The following is a 25,114-nucleotide window of genomic DNA, read 5'->3' as shown; positions in this document are numbered from 1 at the left end:
TTTAGCTCATCATGTGCTTTTTCTTATATTTTCTTTGAAGCACATCAGTAAAACTTGCTGAGCATAAAATGTATAGACCTACACAGATGTCAATCCAATGAGTTTTATGCTTTGAGAAATGAATCTACAAATGGTTTGTGTATTTGAATTAAAATTAAATTTGTTTTCCAACTTGTCTTTGAGAAAATTCCAGGAAGCCAAATTGAAACTCAATCACTTTAAGACAGTTGCTGAAGTCACTTTTTTTAGTAATTTTACCCAAGTGGTTTGGCACCCGTCATACAACCTCAGTTTTTTGTATCCGGTCTAAAAATAATTTCCTTAATGCCCAAGGAATTGTGGCCACAGAAGGATCAGATTGAGAATTATAGTTTTCAGGGTTGAAAATTTGACAGAATTGGCTGTTCAATTTAATCCTCCTTTTGAATCTGATGGATTCAACAGTTTTCAGGGAAAATTTGACAGAATCAGCTCAGCTAGGGTTGGTTTGGTTGCCTGCAATTAGCTAGTGACATCAGATCATACCAGTCCTCACAAGCTTCTAGTAGTTTTTTTAAGTTGAAAGTGCTTCAGAGTTGAAAAGCACTTGAACAAAGGAAAGTTACTAATTGGGATTCTTCAAGGGCCTGCTTATGTGCAGCAATCTTTACTGCTGGTACAAAGCAGGTCTTCCTTTGACAAATAGTTACCGTTATAAATCAACAGAAATTTACATATACCCTTTTATTTATTTATTTATTTATTTATTTTTTGAGTACAAGTAATAGTCTAAATTATAGGAGAGATGAATTTCTCTCACACACATAACTATGATGCCGTGAAGATTCTTTTTTCACTGAGCTAGACCCGTTGGCACCCTTCGTTTTATTTAAATGTTGATCACCGAACTCAAAGTAGCACTTGACTGAAAACAAAGGGTGAAAAAAACAAAGCTACACGCCTTCAAGCTTAATTAGTATATATATATATATTATTTTCACACTTTCACACTCAAAAGTACTTCACTTTAGTGGATCATGCATACAGAAAGTGATACAAATATTCCCATGAAAATATATTTAACAACTACCTTGTTTACATCTTTGCATATAAAATTATGTAAAGACACACATTAATCATGATCGACAGTAATCTAGTTATTTCAAATTATTAATGATGAAAAGGCACAGCAAAAATTGTAATTAGTGGCTTGTTTTCATCTTGAGCCAGCAGCATTCCGCTACAGTGATCTAGGTTATTTCAAATTATTATTTGTAGTCGGATTCTGCTCAGTTGTGTGTGCACGTAGACAAACGATAGTTGACCAATTAAAATGTCTTGAAACAAATTAATTTGGTCCGACCTCGAAACCATCCACGGTTGTATCTTTTTGTATTTGTGGTCACAGAAAGATCTGATCGAGAATTATAGTATGCTGATGTTGCTGCTGCTGCTCAAAATACTGCTCTATTATTCTTTTTGGTGATGATAAACTCTATGCGACAATTTTGTAATTTTGTAGCGTAAGAAAAACATTGAAAACTAAATTAACATTATTTAAGGCCATCTTTTGCATAGTGCAATCCAAACTGGAAGATGCCGTGGCAGAAACAAAATAGTGAAAATGATATGTTTTTTGGGTTTTTTTTAAATAGTAACAATGATTTATGATGATGGTCGCTTAGTTGCTGTTGTCTTTGTAAAAGCTTTAAATCTGCCTGTCCATCTCTCTAACTGCATTCTTTGATCATACATTCATTCTGAGACCAATCCGATGGTTGCAGAGATGGAGCTCTCTTCAGAGCAAAGCAATCCCGCCCAACTGGTCACAAGCAAGAAGGGTGGAGTTAGAACCATGCCTTGTATCATCTGTACGTGACATCCCTTGTTAAGTATTTAATATTAACTTACGGAGCACTTGAGTGCTTCTGTATATATGTATAATGTATTTGTACTTTGAGAACCAAAAGTTTATGTGAATTTCATACGTGCAGCAAACGAGGCATTGGAAAAGGTTGCAAGCTATGGGCTTCAAGCAAATATGATCTTGTACTTGACATCTGAATATCACATGGAGAACGCCACCGGAGCTAGCATCTTGTTCTTGTGGTCAGCCATGTCGAGCTTCACGCCTATCATCGGGGCTTTTCTCTCCGATTCTCACTTGGGTCGCTTTCGTGTGATCACATTGGGAATAGTCGTCAGCCTACTTGTAAGCAAATTTGCTCAACTTCTCCATACAATTAGTATTTTTGTGCCTACTTGTCACATACAAATGATCAGAATGTGCTTATTTGACTTTAGATTTCAGAGATTTATGAAATTATTTGCAGGGGGAGATTTTGCTATGGCTAACAGCAGTATTTCCACAAGCAAGACCAGTCCATTGTGACGACCCATCAAAAGAAAAATGCGTCTCAGCAAACACAGGCCAAGTGATGCTTCTGTTTGCCTCATTTGTTCTCATGTCCATTGGATCTGGAGGGATCAAGCCATGCTCACTCGCCTTTGGAGCAGACCAGCTGGACAAGCCAGACAGCCCCAAGAATGAAAGGGTTTTGCAGAGCTTCTTCAATTGGTACTATGCTTCAGTTGGAGTCTCAGTCATGTTTGCAGTGACAGTGATAGTCTATGTTCAAGTTAAGTTTGGTTGGGTTGTGGGTTTTGGAGTTCCTGTAGGCCTCATGTTATTGTCCAGTCTTCTGTTTCTCTTGGGATCTTCCCTTTATGTTAAGGTGCCTCCAAACAGGAACTTGTCTGCTGGCCTTGTTCAAGCGATTGCGGCAGCTTGGAAAAACAGGCACTTGGCATTGCCACCAAAGAACTTTGATGCATGGCATAGTCCCAAAGGTTCAAAGTTTGTCACTCCAACGGATAATTTAAGGTACATGAACATAGATTGCATAATCATGTTTATTTTATAAGCTTATGGAACTTAGGCTTAGCTATGATATTTTATGTTATATTGTACATAAAAACCAAAACAAATGAAACCCATATTTGAGGAGGAACTTTTATATGAGCCTGTTATAAATGATCTTTTATGTCACACATATATGTTGGAAGAGAACTATCACATATGAAACCGGCTCATACAATAATGTTGGCTTAAGTTTGGTGTCAATAACTTTGTGTCTATTGATCACAGGAACGGATCAAATCCTTAACCTTTCCTGATATTATTTTCCCTAACCTTTCTCATCCACTTGGTCTAATTTGAATATTTTTGGCTCATCTAAGGTACCTAAATAAGGCTTGCATGATCAAAAGCCCTGAGAAGGACATAGGCCCTGATGGGTTGGCCAAAGATCCGTGGAGTCTGTGCACTGTCAGGCAAGTAGAAGAGCTGAAAGCACTTATCAGAATCCTGCCCATTTGGTCTAGTGGCATTATGATCGGGGTGACGATCGCCCAGCACGCATTCCCTGTGCTCCTAGCAAGCACCATGGACAGGCATTTCCTGGGCAAAATCGAAATCCCAGCAGCCTCCTTTTCCCTGTTTGGCATTCTCACCCTGACAATATGGGTGGCCATCTATGACCGGATACTAGTCCCATTGGTATCCAAGTACACAAAAAGGCCGCGTGGGTTTAGCTTCAAGCAAAGAATTGGGGCAGGACTAGTAATCTCTTGTTTGGCCACAGCTGCTGCAGCAGAGGTTGAGAGGCAGAGAAGAAAAACAGCAATTCAGGAGGGTTTTCTGAACTATCCAAAGGGTGTAGTGAGCATGTCTGCCAATTGGCTAGTGCTACAGCACTGCCTCACTGGACTTGCAGAGGCTTTGAATGCAATTGGGCAGCTAGAATTCTACTACTCTCAGTTCCCAAAGAGCATGTCCAGTATTGCAGTGGCTCTTTTGTCACTTGGGTTTGGATTTGGGAGCTTGGTTGGGAGTTTGGTTGTGAGCATTGTGGATGATGTGACCAAAAAAGATGGTGTGAGCTGGATTTCAAGTGACCTCAACAGGGCTCACTATGATTATTACTATTGGCTTCTTACTGCTATGAGTGTGGTAAACTTCTTCTACTTTTTACTGTGTAGTTGGTTATATGGGCATTGTGAGGACAAGAAGATTTGGGATGAGGGAGAGGGCACAAAAGAGATGGAAGATTTGTCCAAGTCCGGCGAGTATGCAGTTATCTTCTCTGCTTGATGTTGATACAATAGATATTGGAGAAGAGGAATTCGAACATTGAGCTACAAACCCCTTGCAAATTCTCTGTTTAGTTTAGCTCATGTGTTCTCATTTTTTTGAAATGTTTGCACATTAGTAAAAAAATTTTGAAATGTTTACACATCCAATGACTATTATGATTTGAGAATATGAGTCTACACATGGTTTGTGTATTTGAATTAAAATCAAGTTGGTTCCAACTTCTTATGCGTGGACAGAATTTTCAGTTTTACATTCTCAGTTAAGCAAATCCCGAAGAGCAGAATTTTCACTTGCTTAGTTGGTAGATTGGCATTGTTTCTCTATGTAGAGTGTCGCAAGGTGTCTCTTGGTAGTCTGGATTTCTATCGAGGCCTGATAGCCTTTTTGCTTATGGGCTTTAATGAAGTAATTCTTAGAGCACTCCTACCTATGGCGATATGACAAAAGCGCAAGCAAATAAGGCACTATTCACATTAGCAGTGCTTGTCTTGACAATTTTTTTGTTTTGTTTTTCCACCTATTGCCATGGCAACCCAATGGCAATTACTATTCATATGAGATTAATTTTATTTTTATGTATGAGATTAATAATTAAAAAAATAGTTAGGTATGTATAATATTTTGAATATTTTTCAATTTTTTTTATAAAATTTTTCTTTGCTAATGTTAGCGCCTTCAAGCAACAGCTCGAGCTATTCTTGCCTTTGGGCCTGCCCAGTTTTTGTGAAGCCCACCATTTGCTCGGGCTAGATTTGTGCGATAGAGTGGGTTTCTTCAACCTGGGGAGGGGGGGTGGCATTTTGCCGAGGAGGGCTTTGCAATGGAAGTGCTATTAGGGAAAAAAGGAAGAAAAGAAACCCATGCGATTAAATTTTAAGGTCTTTTTTGGGTTAATTCGCCATGACTTGTTTAATAAACGGGTGGGTTTCGGGGCAACCTACTAAAATACCTATGTAACCTGTTAACAAAACGGTTCATGGTGAGTCAACCTGCCAACCCGCTAACTCAGTAAAATACCTATGTAACCCACCATATACTCGTGTAACCAGCCAATCGCCAACTTGTTTATTTGTTTATTCTTCATTTTTTTTTCTAATTTTTTTGTCTTTTAATTGCTACCACTTAGCATGTCAACCCGATACACAACTCGAAACCCACACGGGAAATTAGTGGGTCAACTCGACATGACACGTTTATTAAACGGGTCAAGTTTGGGTTGAACATTCTTAAAATGTATGATATTGGCATGACAAGAACCTGATACATATTAACTACTAAATATTCTTTAATTTGATGAATTTTTTTGTAGAGATGATCTTTAAATTGTATTTTTAAAATAAATTGTTTTAATTATAATTTATGTATAGTGAAATTTTCTAATCATAACATTACATACATGGAATGTACTTAATTTCATCATTATTATCATTTATTTTCTTCACAAATTCAACTACCTACAAGTTTGGCCCTTGATTTTTTATTTTTTATTTATTATATTTTCACCCATAAAAGCCCGTTTGGTTCAAAGTTTAGAGACTTAATAATGGATAGGAAATTGTATTTTTCATGTTTGGTACTCTTGATAATGGAATGTCCTTGGCTCATATTGGAAATCTTTTTCCCATGGGAAAACATGTAATACCCATTTTAGATTAAATTACCCATATTCTAATTTTCAAATACTACTTTTCATTGATAACTTTGAATGATTGGAAAACTTAAAAACTCCATCCCTAATATTGCACAAATCAAACATGGAAATAAGAGAAAATTACCATTGTTGGTTTTCATTTCCCAACGTTCCCAATACGAGAATGAACATCTCTCATTTTCATATCCCATTGTTCATTCCACAAACCGACATGTCCGCATTCAATGTTATACCTCAGTAGGGATAACATAAATCCTCATCGGCTAGGTCCCCAACTCTAATGAGGGGATATTTTAGGGAAAAATAAGAGGCTGGTACAGGGATTCCCAAATTTATAAAATCCTCGATTGGGAATGGGCCAGAGATGATATTGTTATTCTCATATATGAACACGGCCGATAAGTAATATATTTATCTTTAAGTAGTTTATAATATAATATAACCATGCATGATTATATAATATAATATACATTTAGTTTTGTCAAATTAAATTGAGATTATTTTGAGTCAATAAGTTGAATTTTATAATTCAATTAAATGAAATTGAGTTAAAAGATAATTTAAGGTTAAAGATAAGTGTTACAAATGAATATTTTTGTAAAATAAAAAATTGGGGATTTGGGACGAGTTTTGGTGGTAGCTCCTTCACAGAGACGGAAATTCCCCAAAAATTCTTATAGGAGATAGGGACAGGGACAAAGGCGATATTACCATACCCGGCTCCGAACCGACCGTTACCAACTTACCATCATATCACAGACCAAAAAATGAAATTACACAAAAAGGAAAAGGACGGGACCCCAAAATGTTTATCAAATCCAGCTGAAAAAATCCCTCAAATCCATCACACTCTACTCCCTGTATAAAAACTCTACACAGCGACTTGTGTACACAAACTACACATCCGATTGCTCCATCCTCCATCGTCGGATCAACCATTCAATCACCAAAACCGTTTATCAGAAGCTATGGCTCCGATTGCAGTCGGCGATGTGATACCGGACGGTACTCTGTCTTACTTCGACGAGGAGGACAAGGTCCAAGCGGTCAACATCCACTCAATCGCCGCCGGTAAAAAAGTCATCCTCTTTGGCGTCCCCGGTGCCTTCACCCCAACTTGCAGGTAAACCCTCAATATCTCAATCTTCGATTTTTGGGATAAAGAATTTTCTGTAAACCCTGTGTTTGCTTTCCTCTGAATTTATACAAAGCGAGCCTAATTTGCCCTCGTGTTTGATATATGTTAATATTTTTTATGCTTTAAAGTTTTTGGCTGAGAATTCGAGGTTGGTTTCTTCTGTGTTTATGGTTTTACAGTTTGAAGCATGTGCCTGGATTCATTGAGAAGGCAGACGAGCTTAAATCAAAGGGTGTTGACAAAATTCTCTGTCTTAGCGGTAAAGCTCTCACTTCATTTTGGTTTACAAGCAGCAACGTAGTGGCACTTTTCAAGGATTATTCTTTGAATTTGATTGATGTGTGGATTCATAGACTAAGCCAAAACACTTTTCTTCAGTTGATCAATGATCATACATATTATTATGATATGGTTGGCTTGGCTGGATAATAGGTTCATAATATCATAAATTATAGTGTTTTAGATAATATCATGTGGGATATAAGAGTTTAAGGAGATTCATGATTCTTTGAAGACAAAGAACTTAACTTGAGTGAGTCAAATGCTTCCTATGTATACAGTTACTGATAGTAACTAATCAAGTGTTCTTAAGAAGAAAAAAAACTAGTGAAGTGTTCCTGGATATTTGATTAGATCATCCTATGTTGGCCGGAACACCTATTGGATTATTTTGAATGAGTAATGTTTGCAGACTTGAGGTTAGTTTGTTTTTTATTCTTCTGCAATGAACACAAACACAGCTTCCTAACATAAGATAACATTCGTGTTCTGTGTTATCACCCGCTGCTTGTTGCTGTGCATTTACGATATATGGTCATTACACTACTTGATGTGGTATTGTCATGGGGTTGCCACATCAGTTTGTGAATGAGAAAGAACATGTGAAGTTTTTTGTACCCCTAACAATCAATCATGAGAATAAGATGTGACTTCACCCACTGAACATACGTGTTTTCACGCTTACTTGGTGGTTTACTCTTATTGATCCATAGAAAATGCCGTTGAATTCAAGTCTATAGTCTCTACAAAGGAAAGTTCATTTATGTGCAGTCAGATATCTAATATAAAGCTTTGGTTCCTGTTTGCAGTGAATGACCCCTTTGTGATGAAGGCTTGGGCAAAATCATTCCCTGAGAACAAGCATGTCCTTTTCCTTGCTGATGGCTCAGCAAAATACACCCATGACCTTGGCCTTGAGCTTGACCTTTCGGAGAAAGGACTTGGAACTCGTTCTAGGAGGTTTGCTCTCCTAGTCGATGACCTCAAGGTGAAGGCTGCAAATATTGAAAGCGGAGGAGAATTTACTGTCTCCAGTGCGGATGATATCCTCAAGGCTCTTTGAATATTCCATTCTCCCACCCTTAGCTTGCTCCTCCTTGTATCGAGACTTGAGCCACCCTTTATATATTGCCTCTAGCTTTTTTGGGCTATGTGGATCTTAAAATCTTCTGTTGAGTACTTTCTCTAATGAAAATAAAGGAGCTGTTTTGTGGATTGCCATAAAGTTTCTTACTACTTGAAGGCATTGTTTCTATGTTTACCTGCATATGGGGATACCTGAGGCAGGGCATATTCAAATATTGCTTAGGCCTAGAGCTAAATACAAATTAATTTTCTCTTTAACATCAGTATCAATTACCTAATTTATATAAAGTGGAACCCAACAAATTAACATACCGATTCATAACATTTGTTTTCAGCCTGTTACGGAGAGTTCAACATTTGATCATTAGTCCAAATAAAGGACCTATATTGAAATACAACTTTGTTTTTGTTTATTTATTTTAGCAAGTGATAGTCTATAGGAAGAGGGATTCGAACTTGGGTATCGGAGAGAGGAACTCGAACTTAGGTATTTGAGAGAGGGACTCGAACTTGGGTGTAGAAAGACGAGATCACTGACCTTACGCATGTCTGTTACAACTTTTCTTTCTTTTTTGGCTGGTACATATGAGGTGGAAAGGAAGAGGGAGGAAATATATCTTATTTTGACAACAAAAAAGAAAAAAAGAAAAAAAGAAAAAAGACCAGATAGATTAACAAATGGTGATTTTGGAATTTGGGTGATTGTGCCTGCCTACAGCTTCATTTCAAATGTGATAGTTGAACCTGGACCCTGTGGCCTTTCCTCCCACCAAAACCAAGGTGGTTGTTAAAGCTAAACATTTTAATACAAAAAATGACATATTTGGTTAAACTTTAAACGACACAGGATCACCTAAGAACCCGCAGTTACTTGGGAAGCTTGCCATATAATCATTCAAACTAATTGAACTTGGCTGCATAAATGAAAAAGGCAATTCGATTGTGCAATGCAATCTGTTGGGGTGTAAGCAAATTTCTCTCAGAGGAGACAGCTGAATCGTGGCTTTTTTTGGGCAGAGAGCCTTAATTAAGCAAAGCAAAATTTGTTATTCAAATGCTAATTGTTGAAACCTAACGGGGGTCTTGGTAAAACTGTTGAAACATGTGTATAAATTAGGATTCATGGAAATTATTTCTTCTTTTTTTTTGGGTTGAAAATTTGAACAGCTAGCTAATGTTTTTTTTTTGGACGAAATCGGAAACCATGGTCGACGGCAATCAAGCATGTGGCTCCAAAATTTTAATAATCCATCCAGGTGATTGCATGTGTAAAAAAGGTAGTCCTTTGATGAATTTAGATGCCTTCGACAGCGAATCCTCAAAAAAGTCTTGGTATAACTTGGTCTTGAAATAAAGAGAGGTTTTTCTGAAACGAAGATAATACTTTTTGCTATCTTCGGCTAACAGCGTAATGACACACAATATAACATTTTTATGTGTCATTGCATTATTAGTTAGAAATAGCAAAATAATGATATTCCCGTATCTGAAATGGATAGCCTCCCCTTTCCCTAAATTTGTACTCATAAAAAACATAAAAAGCCTTCACCAGTGAAGCATCTATTAAAGAACAATAAAAAACTACGTAAAGAAAGATTTACGCACAAATGAAAACCTTTCTTAATATTTTGAAAATACAAATTACTTTCCAGTATCTAAAAGCACATAGAAGGGTCAACATGTCAAGGTTAAGAACTAAATCAGATGTGAAATTGTAACAAAAAATGATTCTCCTGTAATGATATATATATATATATATCGTAAGGAAAATTGTTCATCTGTAATGTTTTTTTACCCAGAAAGAAGTAACATTCTAGCTGGTTTTTACTGCTCACCATTTTGGTTGTCAGTATAACTCCAAGTTCTTTTAAATTCATTTCTTCCCATCAATGTGACTGCAAGTTGGAAACCAGCAATAAAGGGACCAAAATGACCTATAGATTAGGTACCGTTTGAGAGGGGCCCATTTTTTGTAATTCAAAAAATATTTCTGTTGGATTTGAAATTTATTTAGAGGGACTAAAAAGTGCAGCTACACCCTTTGACCACAAACAAGACAACTCTCTCTTTCTCTCTCTTGCTTGCTGAATTTAAAATCTTTCTTCTTGAAATTGGAAATTAGAAGAGGACTTCTCCTTGGCTTCTATATCATCTCACACCTCAACACACTGTTCTCAGCTCTCTTTCTACTTCTTCTTCCATTGCTTCTGTTTCAACTTTTTATTTGAAGCCAGCCCTCTTGCTTTCTTTAAGCTGAACTTTTCAATATCATTTTACGTATATATATTTGTCCAAGTTCTTTTGCTACAGAGCTACCAACTGCTGTTTCAAGTTGTGGGGTTGAGAGAATGAGTGCTTCAAAGTTCATTAAATGTGTCACAGTTGGGGATGGAGCTGTTGGGAAGACTTGTATGCTTATTTGTTACACCAGCAACAAGTTTCCTACTGTGAGTCCTTCAGCTTTAACAAAAGCTTTCCGTTTCCTTGTTTTCTCTTGCATCTATGGATATTTCTGCCATAGATTTGCTTTTACAATTTCAATCTATTCTTCTTCTTTTTCCAGTTTACTTGTTTTGTATGCTGAAAATGTAACTCTCTCTCAATTTCTGTTCTCTCTCTTTTTTTTTTTTTTTTTTTTGGTGTGGCAGGATTATGTACCCACAGTTTTTGACAATTTTAGTGCTAATGTATCTGTGGATGGGAATATAGTAAACTTGGGGCTATGGGACACTGCAGGTAATTTGGTCTTCCCTTGTACTGAGTTTCCTTACTTCTGCTCTTTCTGTTCATGGTTTGTAGATAGGATTTTGCTAAATTGTTTATTTCTCACAACTTGACCTTTCTTGTCTTTTGTTTTAAAGGCCAGGAAGACTACAGCAGGTTGAGGCCACTAAGCTATAGAGGTGCAGACATATTTGTGTTAGCTTTCTCTTTAATTAGTAACGCAAGCTATGAGAATGTTCTTAAGAAGGTACTGATTCCATGGCCAATATCTTTTCATTTTAATAATTCCTGTCACCTTTTGGGTTGGGTGGTCTTTCAAATTGGGAAGATGAATAATGTTTCATCAAGTATTGAGTTTGTTTCTTCATATACTTGGATTTGGCGTTTCACTGATTAAAGTTCATCCATTCTAATATATTTCTCAGTGGATGCCTGAACTTCGTCGATTTGCACCTAATGTCCCAATTGTTCTTGTTGGGACAAAGCTAGGTAGGCATCAACTTTGGCAATTTTGTTTCCCCAATAATGCTTTAGGGTGTTCTTAATATCACCATGCTTATATCTTCTATATATTTAAGATCTCCGCGATGACATGGGATATCTAGCTGATCATATGGGATCCAACATCATAACTTCAGCTCAGGTGATTGTTTTGTTTATTTTGGTTCTTCAAGATTGTTGCTTTCAGAAAGCATTTGGATTATGGAAAAGAAGCTCATTATGCTTAATATGCAGGGAGAAGAGCTGAGAAAGCAAATAGGTGCTGCAGCTTATATCGAGTGCAGCTCAAAGACCCAGCAGGTAGACAACTTAGAAGAATATAAAATTTAGGGGATATTTCATGTCTAATCTTTTTAAAGACGAATACGATTGCTAAACTTGTTAAATAGTATAAAGTACTTGCTTGACAATTAAGACTACTGAATTATAAACTCTGCTTGGTTGGTCAGAATGTCAAAGCTGTTTTTGATACTGCCATTAAGGTTGTTCTTCAACCTCCAAGAAGGAAGGATATGGCTAAGAAGAAAAGTCACCGAAGGTCTGCTTGCTCAATTGTGTAAGTACCTTTGTTGCTCTAATATTTTTTCTTCATCTTCAAGGGAAAATAATATTACGAGGTTCAGCTGTTCAGGGAATGAAGTAGTTCCACCTAAGGACTTACAGACTGATCTATTTCAAGAACAGAATCACAACTCCTTGTGAGAAATCTAACTTTTTGTTTTGCCAATCGATAAGAGATAATTACACAAGTATAAGTAGCTTTCCGCCTCGCAAATCCCAATCCTTGCCTACTCTTTCTCGCGCTTGAATGTAGGATCCTGAACCCCAACCGCTGCTTAAGAATTGATATGTGCCATTAGATTAACATGTCATTGGTGAAGTGAAGTGTATGTAGAAAGATAAAATAAACCAAATGCCGAACCCGAAAAATGGTCAGAACATGTGTCTTTCAATTCATAAATGTTTGCTGCCTTGGCTGGAGCCTCCTGTGGTCCAAGAAACTGATATGGAGCACTTCAGGGATCAACATAACTGTGTTTGTCATATCCAGATATGTGCCTCATGTCAAAATAGCCAAATAATTCCTGAATTGTAGATTTTGGAATCACACTAATTTTTTTTTAAGTGAGCTGGCTCAGTTGGTAGAACTTTTGCTAATCTAGTAATCTAGAAAACGATGTGCATGAGACCGAGATATGGCTCATATGACTGATTACAAACTTTTTAGTATATGACTGATCATAATCTCTTTACTCTGGCCCACTTAAAATAGAGAGGAGGATAACCATTAACTAGTCATCCTCATAACCATCCACATCTTACTATGTCTAGTCACTTTACATCCACATCGTTTTCTTGAATGATCCGTCTATCGATGCAATTTACGGGCATCTTGTGTGGTAAATTTTGTGTTGCTCTTACTGATTGCAGGAGCATTGTGTGTGGAGGCTGTGCTGCTTAGGGCGAAGCCTGAGAAGGAATGCTAACCACTGCCTTTTCGAATATAAACGTTGTTTTACGGTTTCTCTTGGGGGGTTTTACAAGCTTAATCCTGACAGGCCATATATTTCTTATGTGTGTATTGTAGCTGAAGTATTTGAAAAATGTTTTGTTTTTATTTGGCAAACTGACTGGAAAGTGGAAGTGGAGGGAATTGTTCATTCTCTCATGTATTGTTACTACTACTAGGGAGGGAAATCTTTTCTTCAGTTCAGTGTATGGTTTTCTTCTGAAGCATAACTTGTTTGCTTTGTATCACATTATTAATTCCTCGACACCCTTGAGCTATTTAGAACCTCATAACTAATTAAGATGGATCCTCTTTGATTTAAAGCGGCTACAATCTTGCAAAGATTTTTTAGTTTTAATGTCTGCATTTGGATCTTCATAATCTTATTAAGACTGCAATTCTCTGGTAACCGAAGCGGAGATTGAAGAATTAATAAATGTGGTGAATACTTTACTGACACCATCTCTCTCTCTCTCTCTCTCTCTCTCTCTCTCCTGAAAGACCCTAATGAATGAGGAGAGAGAATTAGATGTACCATAAATGGCTGCAGGGGGAGGCAGCTTCTGCTAGTCTCTTATGCAGCCAGGTAGAGACATTATCAATGCAGTGGTCCCATATATATGTATATGTCTCTGATGATTTTGCCTAAGCAAGGCAGGTAGGGTGAGCCTGCACTGCATTAATGATCAACATACCATCTCTTGTATTTTCTACCCACAAGATTTGTAGCTTGCATTGGCTTTCACCTGCAGACTGCAGTGGCTGCCACTGGTTTCATTTCATATGGCTGGCTGTATATATAATGAGCCAAGGCCCACCATAGGTTCATCGCATCTCCCAGTGGACAAAAATTCAAACCTTTCTAGGATTAAGAACCAATGAACAGGAAACTGAATCTTTCTCAAAAATCTTCATAGAATAAAATTAAAGTAAATTTAAGATTTAGTCATAAAAAAACTTTCACTTTTGAAAAAACTAAAGTTTTTTCAAAAAAGACAGAAAAACCTCTCAACTTTCAAATCAAAGACATGCAAATGTAAAGGATTCCTTAGGAAATCCAAAAATAAATAAGGGCAATTTTGTCCATTTTGGCTTCTTTTATAAAATTTCTCTCTCCTTGTGCTTTTTTCAAAGTCTTCCGAATTTGAGATTTTGGACTTGGCCTCTGGCCTTCTGTTAGATAATGTCTCTTTTACCCTACTATATTACAAAAATATCAAGGGTGCTATTCGCTTTCTACGCCTTATTTGTGCTTTTTTTTTTTTTTTTTGGTGTGGTTACATTGGGAGGAAAGACAACACTCAAATTTCAATCTTGGGTGCCAAGCAAGGCAGAAAGACTTATATGAAATAGGGATAAGCACTGTTTCTACCTCTGACTAATCACAGATTGACACGTAGAAAAGTGATCACGCATGACATACCATGATTGACTGGGGATATCCATTTCATATAAGTGTTTCTCCAAGTAGAGAAAAAAGAGGAGGGCCATAACCACTGTGGTAACCCGTGTGCTTTCAATCTTGCAATTTTCTCACATGTGGCTTTTTAAATCTAAAATTACGATTTTATTCTTAATATTGATGGAAATTTGAATGGACATTCAAAAAATTGACGACGACTCCCTAGTTGTTATATTTTTTATTTTTTATAGTTGAAGGCTTTAATTTAAAAAAATAAATATTTAGAGGATAAATTGATAATTATGTATAGTTCAGATAACCCAAGGAAAAAAGAAACCCCTTAACACGTTTTGTTCACAAGCTATTATCGAGAAAAAGGGGAAAAAAAAAAATTAAAGCTTCAGAATCAGAAGCTCTAACTCGCAAGCGCATTTCTTCTTCTTCCTCTTCCGATTGACATGGACTCTCCGCCAGCAAAGAGCTGGAGCATCCACAGCCGGCCCGAAATCATCGCAAAGTATAAGATCCTCGAGCGGGTCGGATCCGGAGCCTACTCGGATGTGTACAGAGCCATTCGACTCTCCGACAAACTCACCGTCGCGCTCAAGGAGGTCCACGACTACCAGTCGGGGTTTCGAGAAATCGAGGCCCTCCAGGCCCTCCACAGCTGTCCCAACGTCGTCGTTTTGCACGAGTACTTTTGGCGCGAGGACGAGGACGCTGTGCTCGTGTTAGAGTTTTTGACGACTGACTTGGCCACTGTGATCAGAAGCGCTAAGAAGAGAGAGGGTGGGATTGGGCGCGGGGAGGTCAAGAGGTGGATGCTGCAAATCCTATCTGGAGTTGACGCGTGTCATCGGAATATGGTGGTCCACCGCGATTTGAAGCCCAGTAATTTGTTGATTGGTGATAATGGTGTGCTTAAGTTGGCTGATTTTGGTCAGGTAATTTTGATTGCTCGCGGATTGCTTTTGTTTTTTTTTTTCCTTTTCTGTTTTTGTTTCAGAAGAAAATTGCGAAACTTTGGTGTTTTATTGATGGGTATTGAGTCACATTAGGGGCTAATGATTCTTTTAAGTTTTCTAATAAGAAATGTAATCGTGCTTTTATAGGCATGTAGTGGATTAGATTTTCTTGGAGCTGCTTTGGATCATAATAAAGTTGTGGATTTTCGTTTGTAACATGTTTCAATGAAAAAAGTTTTGAGTGAGAGAAGGGGACGGCTTTTAGGAGGAGCAAACTGGTTTAGTTTTCAATGCACTGGCATTACGTGTCAGTCTGTACTTAAAATTCTTAAATTTGGCAACTGCATCTATTTTGATTGATTGGTCTTCCATTGTGGTCTAAGGGGTTTTGTACAGGTCTTGATTGGAAGGTTGGCATTTTACTTTAATCTTTATCAGAACTCAGATGATCACATTTGTTATATTTGATAGAATGATTTGGATAAACTGGATTTTGATTTTTTTGACTGACTTTGAATTATGTGATAATTTGTTGTATGAAAACACAAATTAGATTTGTTTGGTTGTTTGTGTTGGAGAGTTTTCGAGTTAAAATGATATCAGAACGATCTGGAATTAGTTGAATTTTAATTTTGAGGAAGCATATCATCACATTGCTCTCTGTAGTTTGAGAAAGGATTGGTATCGTCGTTCTTCATGCACTGGCTGCAGAAGATTGGCATCTTTTATGTGTAATAAGAAATCATTCACTTAAACTCATTACTTGTTATGAAGTGCCTGCCTGCTAACTAGCCATTCACTTATCATAAGTTGGAATTTTGATAGCTGCTAACTCCAGGGCTTCAGTCTTAACTAGAATATTTGTAGACTTGATTTTATCCAAAATGCTGACAAAGATGTCAATTTAAACATGTCTAACGTTATGTTAGTACTTTTTCATATTTGGTTTTGATTGGTGCTTTCTACAATTTTACATTTCAACAGCTCGGAGTTATGTCCTCATTAACTTATGTAGGAGTGAACATTTAGTTTTGTCTCTATTTTTAGGCAAGGATACTCCTAGAGCCTGGATATGTTCCTGATGATGAAAACCCTGAACCATATGCACAAAGCACTCCCAGCCAATGTCAAGCAGGGTACAGAGTTCAAGAACATGGAACTATGAGCAAAGAAGAATATTTTCGAGTGTTAGATGAGGTGAAGGCGAAAGAACTTGATAAAGAAACAAGTGTTCCTGATGGAGATACATCTTGTCTAGCAACATGTACAACGAGTGACATAGAGGATGATATTTTGAAGGGTTCTTATTCATATGAGGCAGAGGAGGGTGGAGATGATAGAAATGGAGCTCTGACGTCCTGTGTTGGAACTCGATGGTTCCGAGCCCCTGAACTACTCTATGGATCCACAGATTATGGTTTAGAGATAGATCTATGGTCATTAGGCTGCATTTTTGCAGAGCTTTTGACGCTGGAGCCACTTTTTCCTGGAACTGCTGATATTGATCAGCTCAGCAGGATCATCAGTGTCCTGGGAAACTTAACTGAGGAGGTGTGGCCTGGTTGTGTTAAACTTCCTGATTACAGGATAATATCATTTAATAAAGTAGAAAATCCGGCCGGTATAGAGGCCTGCCTGCGAAACCGTTCCCCCAATGAAGTCTCCCTGGTGAAGAAACTTATTTGCTATGACCCAGCTCGGAGAGCTACGACCATGGAACTGCTCCAAGACAAGTATTTCAATGAAGAGCCTCTTCCAGTTCCTCTATCTGAGCTGCACGTCCCTCCCACCAAAGATACGAGTTCAGACTCTCCCGGTGGCTGGCAAGAATACGAAGATATGGGTACAGACTCTGATTTTGACGACTTTGCCCGGGTGAATACGACTACCACTTCAACTGGTTCATACATTCAGTTTTCCTGAGTTCAAAGGATAACGGTGATACCAATTGTTCTTGTTATTGTTATTTATTGCTTGGAAGCTTTTAGGGAATCGAAAGTATGGTTTCTTCAAATTTCAGCCTTGTTCGAGTGAAAGTATTATTAGGAGAAACTCTCCCATGTGATGGCTAGTTGTAAAAATCTTCACCCCCAGAATTTTGAATGTCTTTTTATTTGTTCTACCCTCCTATTAAAATTGTTGGAACCTATAACAGTTGTATTAATCAGCGGCTCAAGATTTTAAAAATAAATCCAGAGTGTTTACTCACTTGTTTGTAGACTTATATCTACAAATCCCGATCCCCTCTTTTTGCAATCCTCAAGTCAAGCTCTATCCCCTCCTTTTGAAATCTATGCAAGGTGGAAGATTTCAAAATCAAATGGAGAACAATCAATCTTCTTTGCCCTTTTGGGTTGAAAGCAACAACAAAGGATCTTTCAAAACAAAAACCTCAAAGGAAAAAAATGCGTATCAGGATGACACAACCTACCATTGCAGCAATTAACCCACATCAGTTCTTATCTCAAAGATTGCATTGAATTTAAGTATAACTTCGAACCCTTTATCTCTGACAGTACGGAATGATCAAAACAAAAATACCCAGAAGATAATTTGTTGAATTGGATGGATTATTGGAAAATGTCTTAGAACCCAGCACATGCTACACAGGAGGAGTTGCTGAGGTCCTCAAGACGCACATAAAAAAACACAAGCACTATCAAAAGGAAGACAGTAGTTTTCAAATCTATGAGCAGTGCTGCTAGAATACGATATAATCATAGTTTTCCTTTTTCTTTCAAGTAAAAGAAGTATCTCCTTAAAAGTGAAGTTCGCAAAACCACCGAGGTTTATTTTTCCATTCAACAAATAAACAAGAGTACAAGTTCATATAGAAGAAAGAGAAAACAAAGAAACAAAAACTAAAGATCTATAGCCGGCTTACCGCACCGGCTGTTGATTGTAGTGGTTCTTCTCCTTCTTCTTTGCTGCAGCTAGCCTTGCATTCCTAGCAGCAGCTTCACTCGCAGCTGCTCGGGCAGCTGCATCCATTTCTTTGCTTGATTTCTTCTTCTTCATGGATGCCACTTTCTTTAGCCGCTCTTTAACATCACCAGCGGATGTATTTTCTCCCTTCTCTGTCCCAGCATCTTCATCTGCTGCTGCAACATCGATGCCATCAGGCTGGTCCGGGGATTCTTTTGGCTCCTTCAATGACTTATCCTTCTTTTTCTTCTTTTTTGCACTTTTGCTCTCCCCGGTGGCATTCTCCTTCTTGTCTACCTCGCCATTTAGATTCTCTACTTTCTTCTCTTGTGCAATACCTGCATGGAGAGGTAGGTAAAAATTCAGCCCATGTAAGAAATAACAAAAATCGAACTGATCAAATATGATGAAAGTTGCAAGAGTACATGGATCATTATTCCTTGGAAGAGATCAAATTTGATGAAAAGCCCAATAAATGAACGTAAGACAGAGGAGGGCATAAATTAGTTTTCCAACCTACTTCTTAACTGGCCAATTATCATATATAAAGATAAGGTATGTGGTTGATGTTTAGCATAGTATTTAAGCTTCCAGAAGAAAAAAATCAGACGATATATACACAATTACTAAACAAGAACTGGAATGCATAATCATATTCATATAAGCTATATTACCACTGGAATCATCTTGGCCACCGGTCTCGCTTTTGGCACCATATCCTAGCTCTGCAAGAACAGCTTCAAGTTCTTCAAGCCCCTTTTTCTTCAGTTCCTTCTTAGAAAGCTGCCTTTCAGTATCCTTAGGAGCTGAGAAAGCTTCAGGGGGCTTCTTAAGTGGCTCAGTTTCCACTGGTGCTTCAAGTTCATTTTCATGTTCCTCGTCAACATCATCGACTTCATCAAGTCCTTCCTCCTCGCTTTCACTTACCTGGAATCCGGGATAAATATAAAAATTAAACAATCCAACCAGAGGAATAGTACTCACTCAAATGCTTTAGGATATTCAAAAGTACAACATCAACATCTTAGGTTTAAAGACTGATGGAGTTAGTTGACTTTACGAAAAGATAAATGATTGTTACATTAAGTTAATAGAGAAGCATAAGTACCCTTAGAAGAACACACCCACACGCACACATTCCAGTTTACGGTTATCTACTTGATTTTCTTTGGTTATATCTGGGATACACATTGAGTTTTCACAATGAAACCATAAAAGCTACTTGCAAACCTATCACTTTGCCTTATAAAAATATGTTTTCATAACAGAAATCAATTTATTATATTACCATAATGAAAGCAACAAAAGATAAATTTCATTGCATCCACTATAGAAGGAGAATCATTTCCACGAGATGCAGGTAGACGTGTGGGTGAGTTTTCTGTCTCACGACAATGTACACGTGTTGAAAGGAAACCGATCATGGATAGGCCATGGATACCGACAAAGGATATAGCTATTTTCTAACAGAATAATGGCAATTCAATTCCATGAAATGCAGGTACACGTGCGGGTGAGGTGTGTTGAAAGGAAACCGATCATGGATAAGCCATGGATTCCGACAAAGGATATAGCTATTTTCTAACAGAATAATGGCAATTCAATTCTAACAAGTCAAGGTGGCAAAAAGACAAAATCAAATGTCTCCACAAAAGCCACCAAGACCAGATCATAACATCAAAGATGCATAACGTAACACGTGCACACAAAACTGAGTAGATGATAAGCCTTTACAGGTAATGCAATAACATTTGGACTTTAAAATATTCGCATCTACTACCGTTAAATGAAATGATTGAAAGAATAACACAAACTAGATAAGGATTCCACAAAATCAACAGATATGAATATCAATAAATTCCATAACTCCTACCAAATGTTATCATCAAAATCCTTTCAGTAATCATCTTAATCATTCCAAAAGTAGAAAAAAACAACCAAATGTAATTGCTTCAGCAAACATCAGTGATATTTCACAGTTCCTATGACTTGTTTTCCTCATTAAATCTCCATATGTGTTGTCATGTCAATTTCCAAATACCAATTAAACAAAACTAAGCAAAAAAGCACCGCCTTTTACAGCTGCATCATGAAAAGGACCGATCATTTCCTATAACAGAAATAGATACATTCCCACACATATACAATGCATGCTTTCCAAGTTTAGCACCATCCAAAATTAAGATCACGATGCAAAAAAAAGGCCAAAAAATATACCAGTTCACCGACTTCCACATGCTCAGCCTCATGCTCAGTCTCCTTGGCCACCTTTGAATCCTCACCGGCCCAGCCCAATTCGGGCGGAGCTGTAGTTGCATAGTAGTCGTCGTCGTCCTCGTCATCGACATCGGCCCACGATTTCACGTTGAGGGGCGCAGGAGCCCAAAACACCTCTTTTTCGGCCTCCTCAGGATTCTGAGCTGTGCCGCTTTTCGAGCTCTTGGAGGAACCTTTCTCGGACTTCTTCTTCTTCTTCAAGCTCCCGAGCGCCGCAAACACGTTGGTGCTATTCAGAACCACAGACTCGTCCTTTCTGTTCCCGCCTCCCACCATTTCTTAACCCAGCGTAAGTCTAGACGTACCGCGCGTTGCCAAACAGCAGGTTTTTTGAAGTTACGGTTTCGTGACGAAGCTCAGGCGCGAGCTGGAGGGCAAAATCGGAAATGGGAGAGGGAAAAGATTAGGGTTTGGGAGGATTTGGATTCTCAGATTGCTGTTGAGGTTGGTGAGGATCTGAGAACGGGAGAGCTGAAATGAAACGAATCGTTTTGGTGAGCTCGGGTGACGAGTGAAGAGGGCTAGCAGTGTCTCCTCTGAGAGACAGCGAGAAAAACCCTGCGAGGCTTTCGTGACGACGAGTGAGGAGGAGGAGGAGGTGGCTTTGCGTATGTGTGAAAAATGTTGCGCTGGTTGAGTTTTTCAACCAACATTACATGGCAAGGGTGTGTGAATCTGTGATGGGCTTATAAAAGAAGAAAAAAAAATCTAATTCTGGGCTGTGGATGTGGGTGAAGCCTGGCCGTCGGATGTGTCCGTGACCAAGATTTTGATGGGCGGTCATGATGGTTTGGTTTGGCGTGGGGCCCAGTGGGCCTGGTTTTTGTTTCAGGATAAGAGGCATCTGGCGTGGCTTCAATGCAGATGATTGGGACCCAAAGGACCAAAACGAGCCCTTGATAGTCCATGCCAAAAGAGTAACACAAATGTAGGTTGAGAAAAGTTTAATGTTTTTCAATTCATTCTCCGAAAATGAAAGACTACAATTAAGATATGGCATTCATGCCCGTATTTACATTGTTTCTCAGTTAACGCAATGAAACTTGAATTCAGGATCTCTTCCAAAGATAGAAAGAAAAATACTAGCGCTTTCGGACCAAGTATAACCAAGTTCAACAGAGCATGATCGAGTCCAAGTAAATCTTAACCTAAATCAATCCACTCTAAATTTTGTGAGCTTGAATTTATTGAGGTGATGAGCTTCTACATAACTGACCAATAGTGACAAACTTGCTATTAGAAAAGAAGCAGAGTATAAAAAAAAAGAATATGAAAACTTGCTTGCTAGACCCGGAACTAGAAAATTCAAAAGGAATCAATTATCATTTTCAGCTGAAAAGGATACAATTTGTTCAAATTCATGTAGAAGATTTAAATCGAATTACAAAGACCAAAATATGTTGAAATGGAAGTGAAATCAAGATGAAGCAAGGGGTGCATTGTCAAACGTTGTCCCGACATGTTGAATAACGAATCCATAGATCTTCCTCTTCAGCCTGTCAACCTTTTCATTCATTTGCTCATCCCTCTTTGACACAACTCGGTCCAACCACTCATTCACTCGTTTCAACTGTGATAAAACAGCTGCAATGGAGCCACAGTCGAGAGGCAATTTAACACCATCTGCGGCACACTCTCCAAACACCCGAAAACCGGCATCCAGGGCCTTCTCAACGAACTCTAGAAACCACATTTGCATCTCAGACTGCAGACTCATTGCAAGCTCAGCAGTATCTTTCATGCCACGACCCTTTGTCCACGTCCCAACATGAGCATTGGACTCTGGTGAAGAAGATGAAGAAGAAATCTTCATATGGGTTTTGGCAGGTGCATTGAGAGATTGTCGTTTTGACAAACTTTTCTGCAGGGTTGATGGAGGCTCATTGTCTTGGGTGGTAAGAAGAGAGACAACCCCAAGATCAGTAGCCAAGGCAGCTTCAACCCAGAGAGAAACAGATTTTGATTGCTCTGTTGGAATGTTGTCATTATAAGGTGTATCAGCATTGTGGTTGCTGGCAATTGATTGAACAAGTGTTGTTGATTTAAGAACTTCGTTGTAGATTGAAAAGAACCGGTCAATGGCGGGCAAAGGGTTCCCAATCTTGGATGTGGAAGATAGTTCTGCGAACATGCTGAAATAGACAAAGGAGAATAAAATTCAAGTTCACATCAGTCACTTGTGATGAATGGTGATTATACAGCCAATGCATCATCTTCAATGAATTCAAAGGCACACCATCGCAATGATCATATTACCTTAATTTCCTCACAAGAGATTCAGTAGCAATGGCCTCCTCCAGGGCTTCAGCTGCAGCAGCAGATGCAATAACTTTCCTTTGCAAAGCCTCCTGCAATTAGATATGGTTTTGAATTAATTCATATCAATAACTAATCCTGCTGTTTCAATGACAAAATTTATGTCTAATTAATGCATCTTATGCTTAATACATTCCAAGATTAAAACCCCGCCATTACCTTTCCAAGCCTTGCAAGGTCTGAAGAGACTGCATCAAGTGAAACACTCCCATCAGTCCATTTTCTTTCATGAACAGTGATGCCCAGAGCTGTACAGCTTGGTTTCTCTTGAGCCAGGCAATCTTCAGGTGACCCAGATTTTGTTTTCTCATCGCTAGAAGAATCATCACCGCCACTAGGACTTCGACCATGAGCATCGCTCAATCGTCTCGAAAGGGCAGCCTGCAAAGATAGAAAGAATCAGGAAATCAGAATATACAGAGCCATAAGCAAAAAATTTTAAAAATGTCATTGCAATGCAAATTAAGGAAAAAACTACCTGAGTCCTTAAAATTGCTTGAAAATCTGGTTTGTTCTTGGACACAGACTTCTCTCTTTGCTCCACCGCCGGAGACTCATCCCAGCCCTTCCTGTTACTCTTTCCAGACCCAACAAGGGCTTCAGAAACCTTAGAAATCCCTGCAACGATAGTTGCCATCTTCTTCCTGGTAGCTGAGTCCTTCACTCCCCCAGACAACCGTCTACCAGGAGAAAGCGAAGCCCTGCGGGGATTCGGAGATGGCTGCCTCCGCCCAGTCGGAGACGGCTGACGGTACCTGGACGGTACTATAATCGCAGGCTCCTTAGACACCTTGCGGTTCTCTTCCTTTGCCACAACTAAGCTCGGAACCACGCATTTTGAAGGCGCCGGAGATCCCGATCTCTTTCCTTTTCCGGCGGGTGACGGATCTCTCTCCGCGGGCGCCACATTCTTCTTCCCAACGGATACCGACCTCTTTGCACCGGCAGGAGATGAAAACCTTGAAGCCGGCCGATCTGAGATCTTCTTAGGCTCATCCGAATTTGAATTTGAATTGGAATTGGAATTCCCACCCAAATTCACGTTGTCTCGAGGAGCAAGAGGCTGCCTCGATGATCTTGTCTTCTCAATCTTGGCTTCCTTGTTGTCATTCCTAACAACTTGCTCCTGCTTCTTATTGGATAAGTAAATCGCCATGAAATCGGTGGACTGGTCAGAATCCGACACGGGCTGGATCACAAACTCGCGTTTTGAGGCGGAGATTCGAGCAACGAGAGGCTCTGGGGTACCGACGAAATGGTGGCGGCCGGCAATGGGGCGGATTCCGACAACGCGAGGAACAGGGGAGTCGAAATCGAAGCGGTCAACATAGGCGAACTGGCCGAGCTGCAACCGGTTGGTGAGGATGAGGTCGGTGTCACGATCTGAGAGGGAGACGTAGGTGGAGTTGAGGGAGTCGGAGAGCTGAACATAGAAGCCCTGGTTAGGCCAGAGGTCTGAGCCGGCGAGAGCAGGGACGATGCCGATAACTTGGAGGAGAGCCGAACGGTGATCGCCGGTGACTTTGGTGGCGGAGTTCATTGACTGGAGAAGCTTCAGGAGGATCCCTGGTGTGAGGGACGCCATTGTTGAGCAGCTCTGTGCTTTGTGTGTGTGTGTGGGGGTGTTGGTGGGTGAGGAAGAAGACTGAGAGAGGAGAGAAGAATATAGATGGAGAGGTTTGATGAGTGTGTGTGAGAAAGAGCATTGGCTACTGAAAAGGGGGACCCAGTAGCTCATTTGGCCGTTACGAGATTTCAAATTCAAATTCCCGCTCACTGTTTAATATTACTATTACCGTTGTTTGAATTTAGGTGCTACGTTACCGTTACGTTATCCCTTCACTATCTATCCATCCCAATTGAAAAAAAAAAAAAAAGAAGTTAAAGAGAAATAGAGAAAGGTTAACTTCCAGTAGCAAAATCCCACGTCATATGGTTCCAATCCCAAACTTTTCATTTGACATTTCATTTTTGTCTCTTTACTTTCCCACACTTCCATTCAACATTAACAATCTGAGCCAAAAATATTTTGTATATACTAATACTAGATGCCTGTGAATTGTGAAGTCATAGTTTCATAAGCGCATACATCTGTTTGATTTGGAACAATATTACCATGCACAACAGATAGCCGGAGCTCTACTTTAAAGGATGCGGAGAGGCAGGACGCAAGTCCCCCCAATGGGATGTTGAGTCACTCTGCAA

The 25,114-nt window shown here is 39.0% G+C and overlaps 6 protein-coding genes across 6 annotated transcripts; 4 read left to right on the top strand and 2 right to left on the bottom strand.

The window, feature by feature from the left end:
* The first annotated feature begins 1,753 nt into the window (after positions 1-1,753).
* LOC103340943 (protein NRT1/ PTR FAMILY 1.2-like) lies at positions 1,754-4,132 on the top strand. Its single transcript, XM_008244412.2, has 4 exons — positions 1,754-1,850; positions 1,974-2,191; positions 2,313-2,863; positions 3,220-4,132. Exons 1-4 carry the CDS (start codon positions 1,754-1,756, stop codon positions 4,130-4,132), a joined length of 1,779 nt encoding a protein of 592 aa, XP_008242634.2.
* A 2,458-nt stretch (positions 4,133-6,590) lies between these two features.
* Positions 6,591-8,428, top strand: LOC103340892 (peroxiredoxin-2). The gene is made up of 3 exons (XM_008244353.2): positions 6,591-6,909; positions 7,104-7,183; positions 8,013-8,428. The coding sequence occupies exons 1-3, from the start codon at positions 6,755-6,757 to the stop codon at positions 8,264-8,266; spliced, it is 489 nt and encodes a 162-aa protein (XP_008242575.1). The 5' UTR covers positions 6,591-6,754; the 3' UTR covers positions 8,267-8,428.
* Positions 8,429-10,332: 1,904 nt separating this feature from the next.
* ROP9 (RHO-related protein from plants 9) lies at positions 10,333-13,347 on the top strand. Its single transcript, XM_008244354.2, has 8 exons — positions 10,333-10,736; positions 10,938-11,025; positions 11,151-11,260; positions 11,439-11,502; positions 11,592-11,656; positions 11,749-11,814; positions 11,964-12,070; positions 12,946-13,347. The coding sequence occupies exons 1-8, from the start codon at positions 10,638-10,640 to the stop codon at positions 12,974-12,976; spliced, it is 630 nt and encodes a 209-aa protein (XP_008242576.2). The 5' UTR covers positions 10,333-10,637; the 3' UTR covers positions 12,977-13,347.
* A 1,414-nt stretch (positions 13,348-14,761) lies between these two features.
* On the top strand, positions 14,762-17,609 carry CAK1AT (CDK-activating kinase 1AT). Its single transcript, XM_008244357.3, has 2 exons — positions 14,762-15,370; positions 16,439-17,609. Exons 1-2 carry the CDS (start codon positions 14,885-14,887, stop codon positions 17,312-17,314), a joined length of 1,362 nt encoding a protein of 453 aa, XP_008242579.2. The 5' UTR covers positions 14,762-14,884; the 3' UTR covers positions 17,315-17,609.
* A 552-nt stretch (positions 17,610-18,161) lies between these two features.
* Positions 18,162-21,256, bottom strand: LOC103340895 (uncharacterized). The gene is made up of 3 exons (XM_008244358.3): positions 20,534-21,256; positions 18,991-19,243; positions 18,162-18,654 (listed from the first exon to the last, which is right to left on the bottom strand). The coding sequence occupies exons 1-3, from the start codon at positions 20,867-20,869 to the stop codon at positions 18,272-18,274; spliced, it is 972 nt and encodes a 323-aa protein (XP_008242580.1). The 5' UTR covers positions 20,870-21,256; the 3' UTR covers positions 18,162-18,271.
* A 631-nt stretch (positions 21,257-21,887) lies between these two features.
* LOC103340896 (serine/arginine repetitive matrix protein, putative (DUF936)) lies at positions 21,888-24,754 on the bottom strand. Its single transcript, XM_008244359.2, has 4 exons — positions 23,388-24,754; positions 23,069-23,290; positions 22,850-22,941; positions 21,888-22,725 (listed from the first exon to the last, which is right to left on the bottom strand). Exons 1-4 carry the CDS (start codon positions 24,645-24,647, stop codon positions 22,011-22,013), a joined length of 2,289 nt encoding a protein of 762 aa, XP_008242581.2. The 5' UTR covers positions 24,648-24,754; the 3' UTR covers positions 21,888-22,010.
* Between the last annotated feature and the right edge of the window lie 360 nt (positions 24,755-25,114).

Source organism: Prunus mume, linkage group LG8 (genome assembly GCF_029339155.1).
Source record: "Prunus mume cultivar Tortuosa linkage group LG8, ASM2933915v1, whole genome shotgun sequence".
NCBI classification, from domain to species: domain Eukaryota; kingdom Viridiplantae; phylum Streptophyta; class Magnoliopsida; order Rosales; family Rosaceae; genus Prunus; species Prunus mume.
Note: the sequence above shows the minus strand (reverse complement) of the source record. Positions and strands in the feature narration are given on the sequence as shown.

Bases quoted from the DNA above. Each gene is read 5' to 3' on its own strand.
- ROP9 (XM_008244354.2), top strand. From the start codon at position 10,638: ATGAGTGCTTCAAAGTTCATTAAATGTGTCACAGTTGGGGATGGAGCT. The intron at 11,261-11,438 runs GTACTGATTCCA...TATATTTCTCAG, and splicing joins ATGAGAATGTTCTTAAGAAG to TGGATGCCTGAACTTCGTCG. The intron at 11,657-11,748 runs GTGATTGTTTTG...CTTAATATGCAG, and splicing joins ACATCATAACTTCAGCTCAG to GGAGAAGAGCTGAGAAAGCA.
- LOC103340943 (XM_008244412.2), top strand. From the start codon at position 1,754: ATGGTTGCAGAGATGGAGCTCTCTTCAGAGCAAAGCAATCCCGCCCAA. The intron at 2,192-2,312 runs GTAAGCAAATTT...AATTATTTGCAG, and splicing joins GAATAGTCGTCAGCCTACTT to GGGGAGATTTTGCTATGGCT. The intron at 2,864-3,219 runs GTACATGAACAT...GGCTCATCTAAG, and splicing joins ACTCCAACGGATAATTTAAG to GTACCTAAATAAGGCTTGCA.
- LOC103340895 (XM_008244358.3), bottom strand. From the start codon at position 20,869: ATGGTGGGAGGCGGGAACAGAAAGGACGAGTCTGTGGTTCTGAATAGC. The intron at 19,244-20,533 runs GTATATTTTTTG...CCCGGATTCCAG, and splicing joins ATGTGGAAGTCGGTGAACTG to GTAAGTGAAAGCGAGGAGGA. The intron at 18,655-18,990 runs GTAATATAGCTT...CTCTCCATGCAG, and splicing joins TGGCCAAGATGATTCCAGTG to GTATTGCACAAGAGAAGAAA.
- LOC103340892 (XM_008244353.2), top strand. From the start codon at position 6,755: ATGGCTCCGATTGCAGTCGGCGATGTGATACCGGACGGTACTCTGTCT. The intron at 6,910-7,103 runs GTAAACCCTCAA...ATGGTTTTACAG, and splicing joins GCCTTCACCCCAACTTGCAG to TTTGAAGCATGTGCCTGGAT. The intron at 7,184-8,012 runs GTAAAGCTCTCA...TCCTGTTTGCAG, and splicing joins CAAAATTCTCTGTCTTAGCG to TGAATGACCCCTTTGTGATG.
- CAK1AT (XM_008244357.3), top strand. From the start codon at position 14,885: ATGGACTCTCCGCCAGCAAAGAGCTGGAGCATCCACAGCCGGCCCGAA. The intron at 15,371-16,438 runs GTAATTTTGATT...CTCTATTTTTAG, and splicing joins AGTTGGCTGATTTTGGTCAG to GCAAGGATACTCCTAGAGCC.
- LOC103340896 (XM_008244359.2), bottom strand. From the start codon at position 24,647: ATGAGCTACTGGGTCCCCCTTTTCAGTAGCCAATGCTCTTTCTCACAC. The intron at 22,942-23,068 runs GTAATGGCGGGG...ATCTAATTGCAG, and splicing joins ACCTTGCAAGGCTTGGAAAG to GAGGCTTTGCAAAGGAAAGT. The intron at 22,726-22,849 runs GTAATATGATCA...TGTCTATTTCAG, and splicing joins TCTCTTGTGAGGAAATTAAG to CATGTTCGCAGAACTATCTT.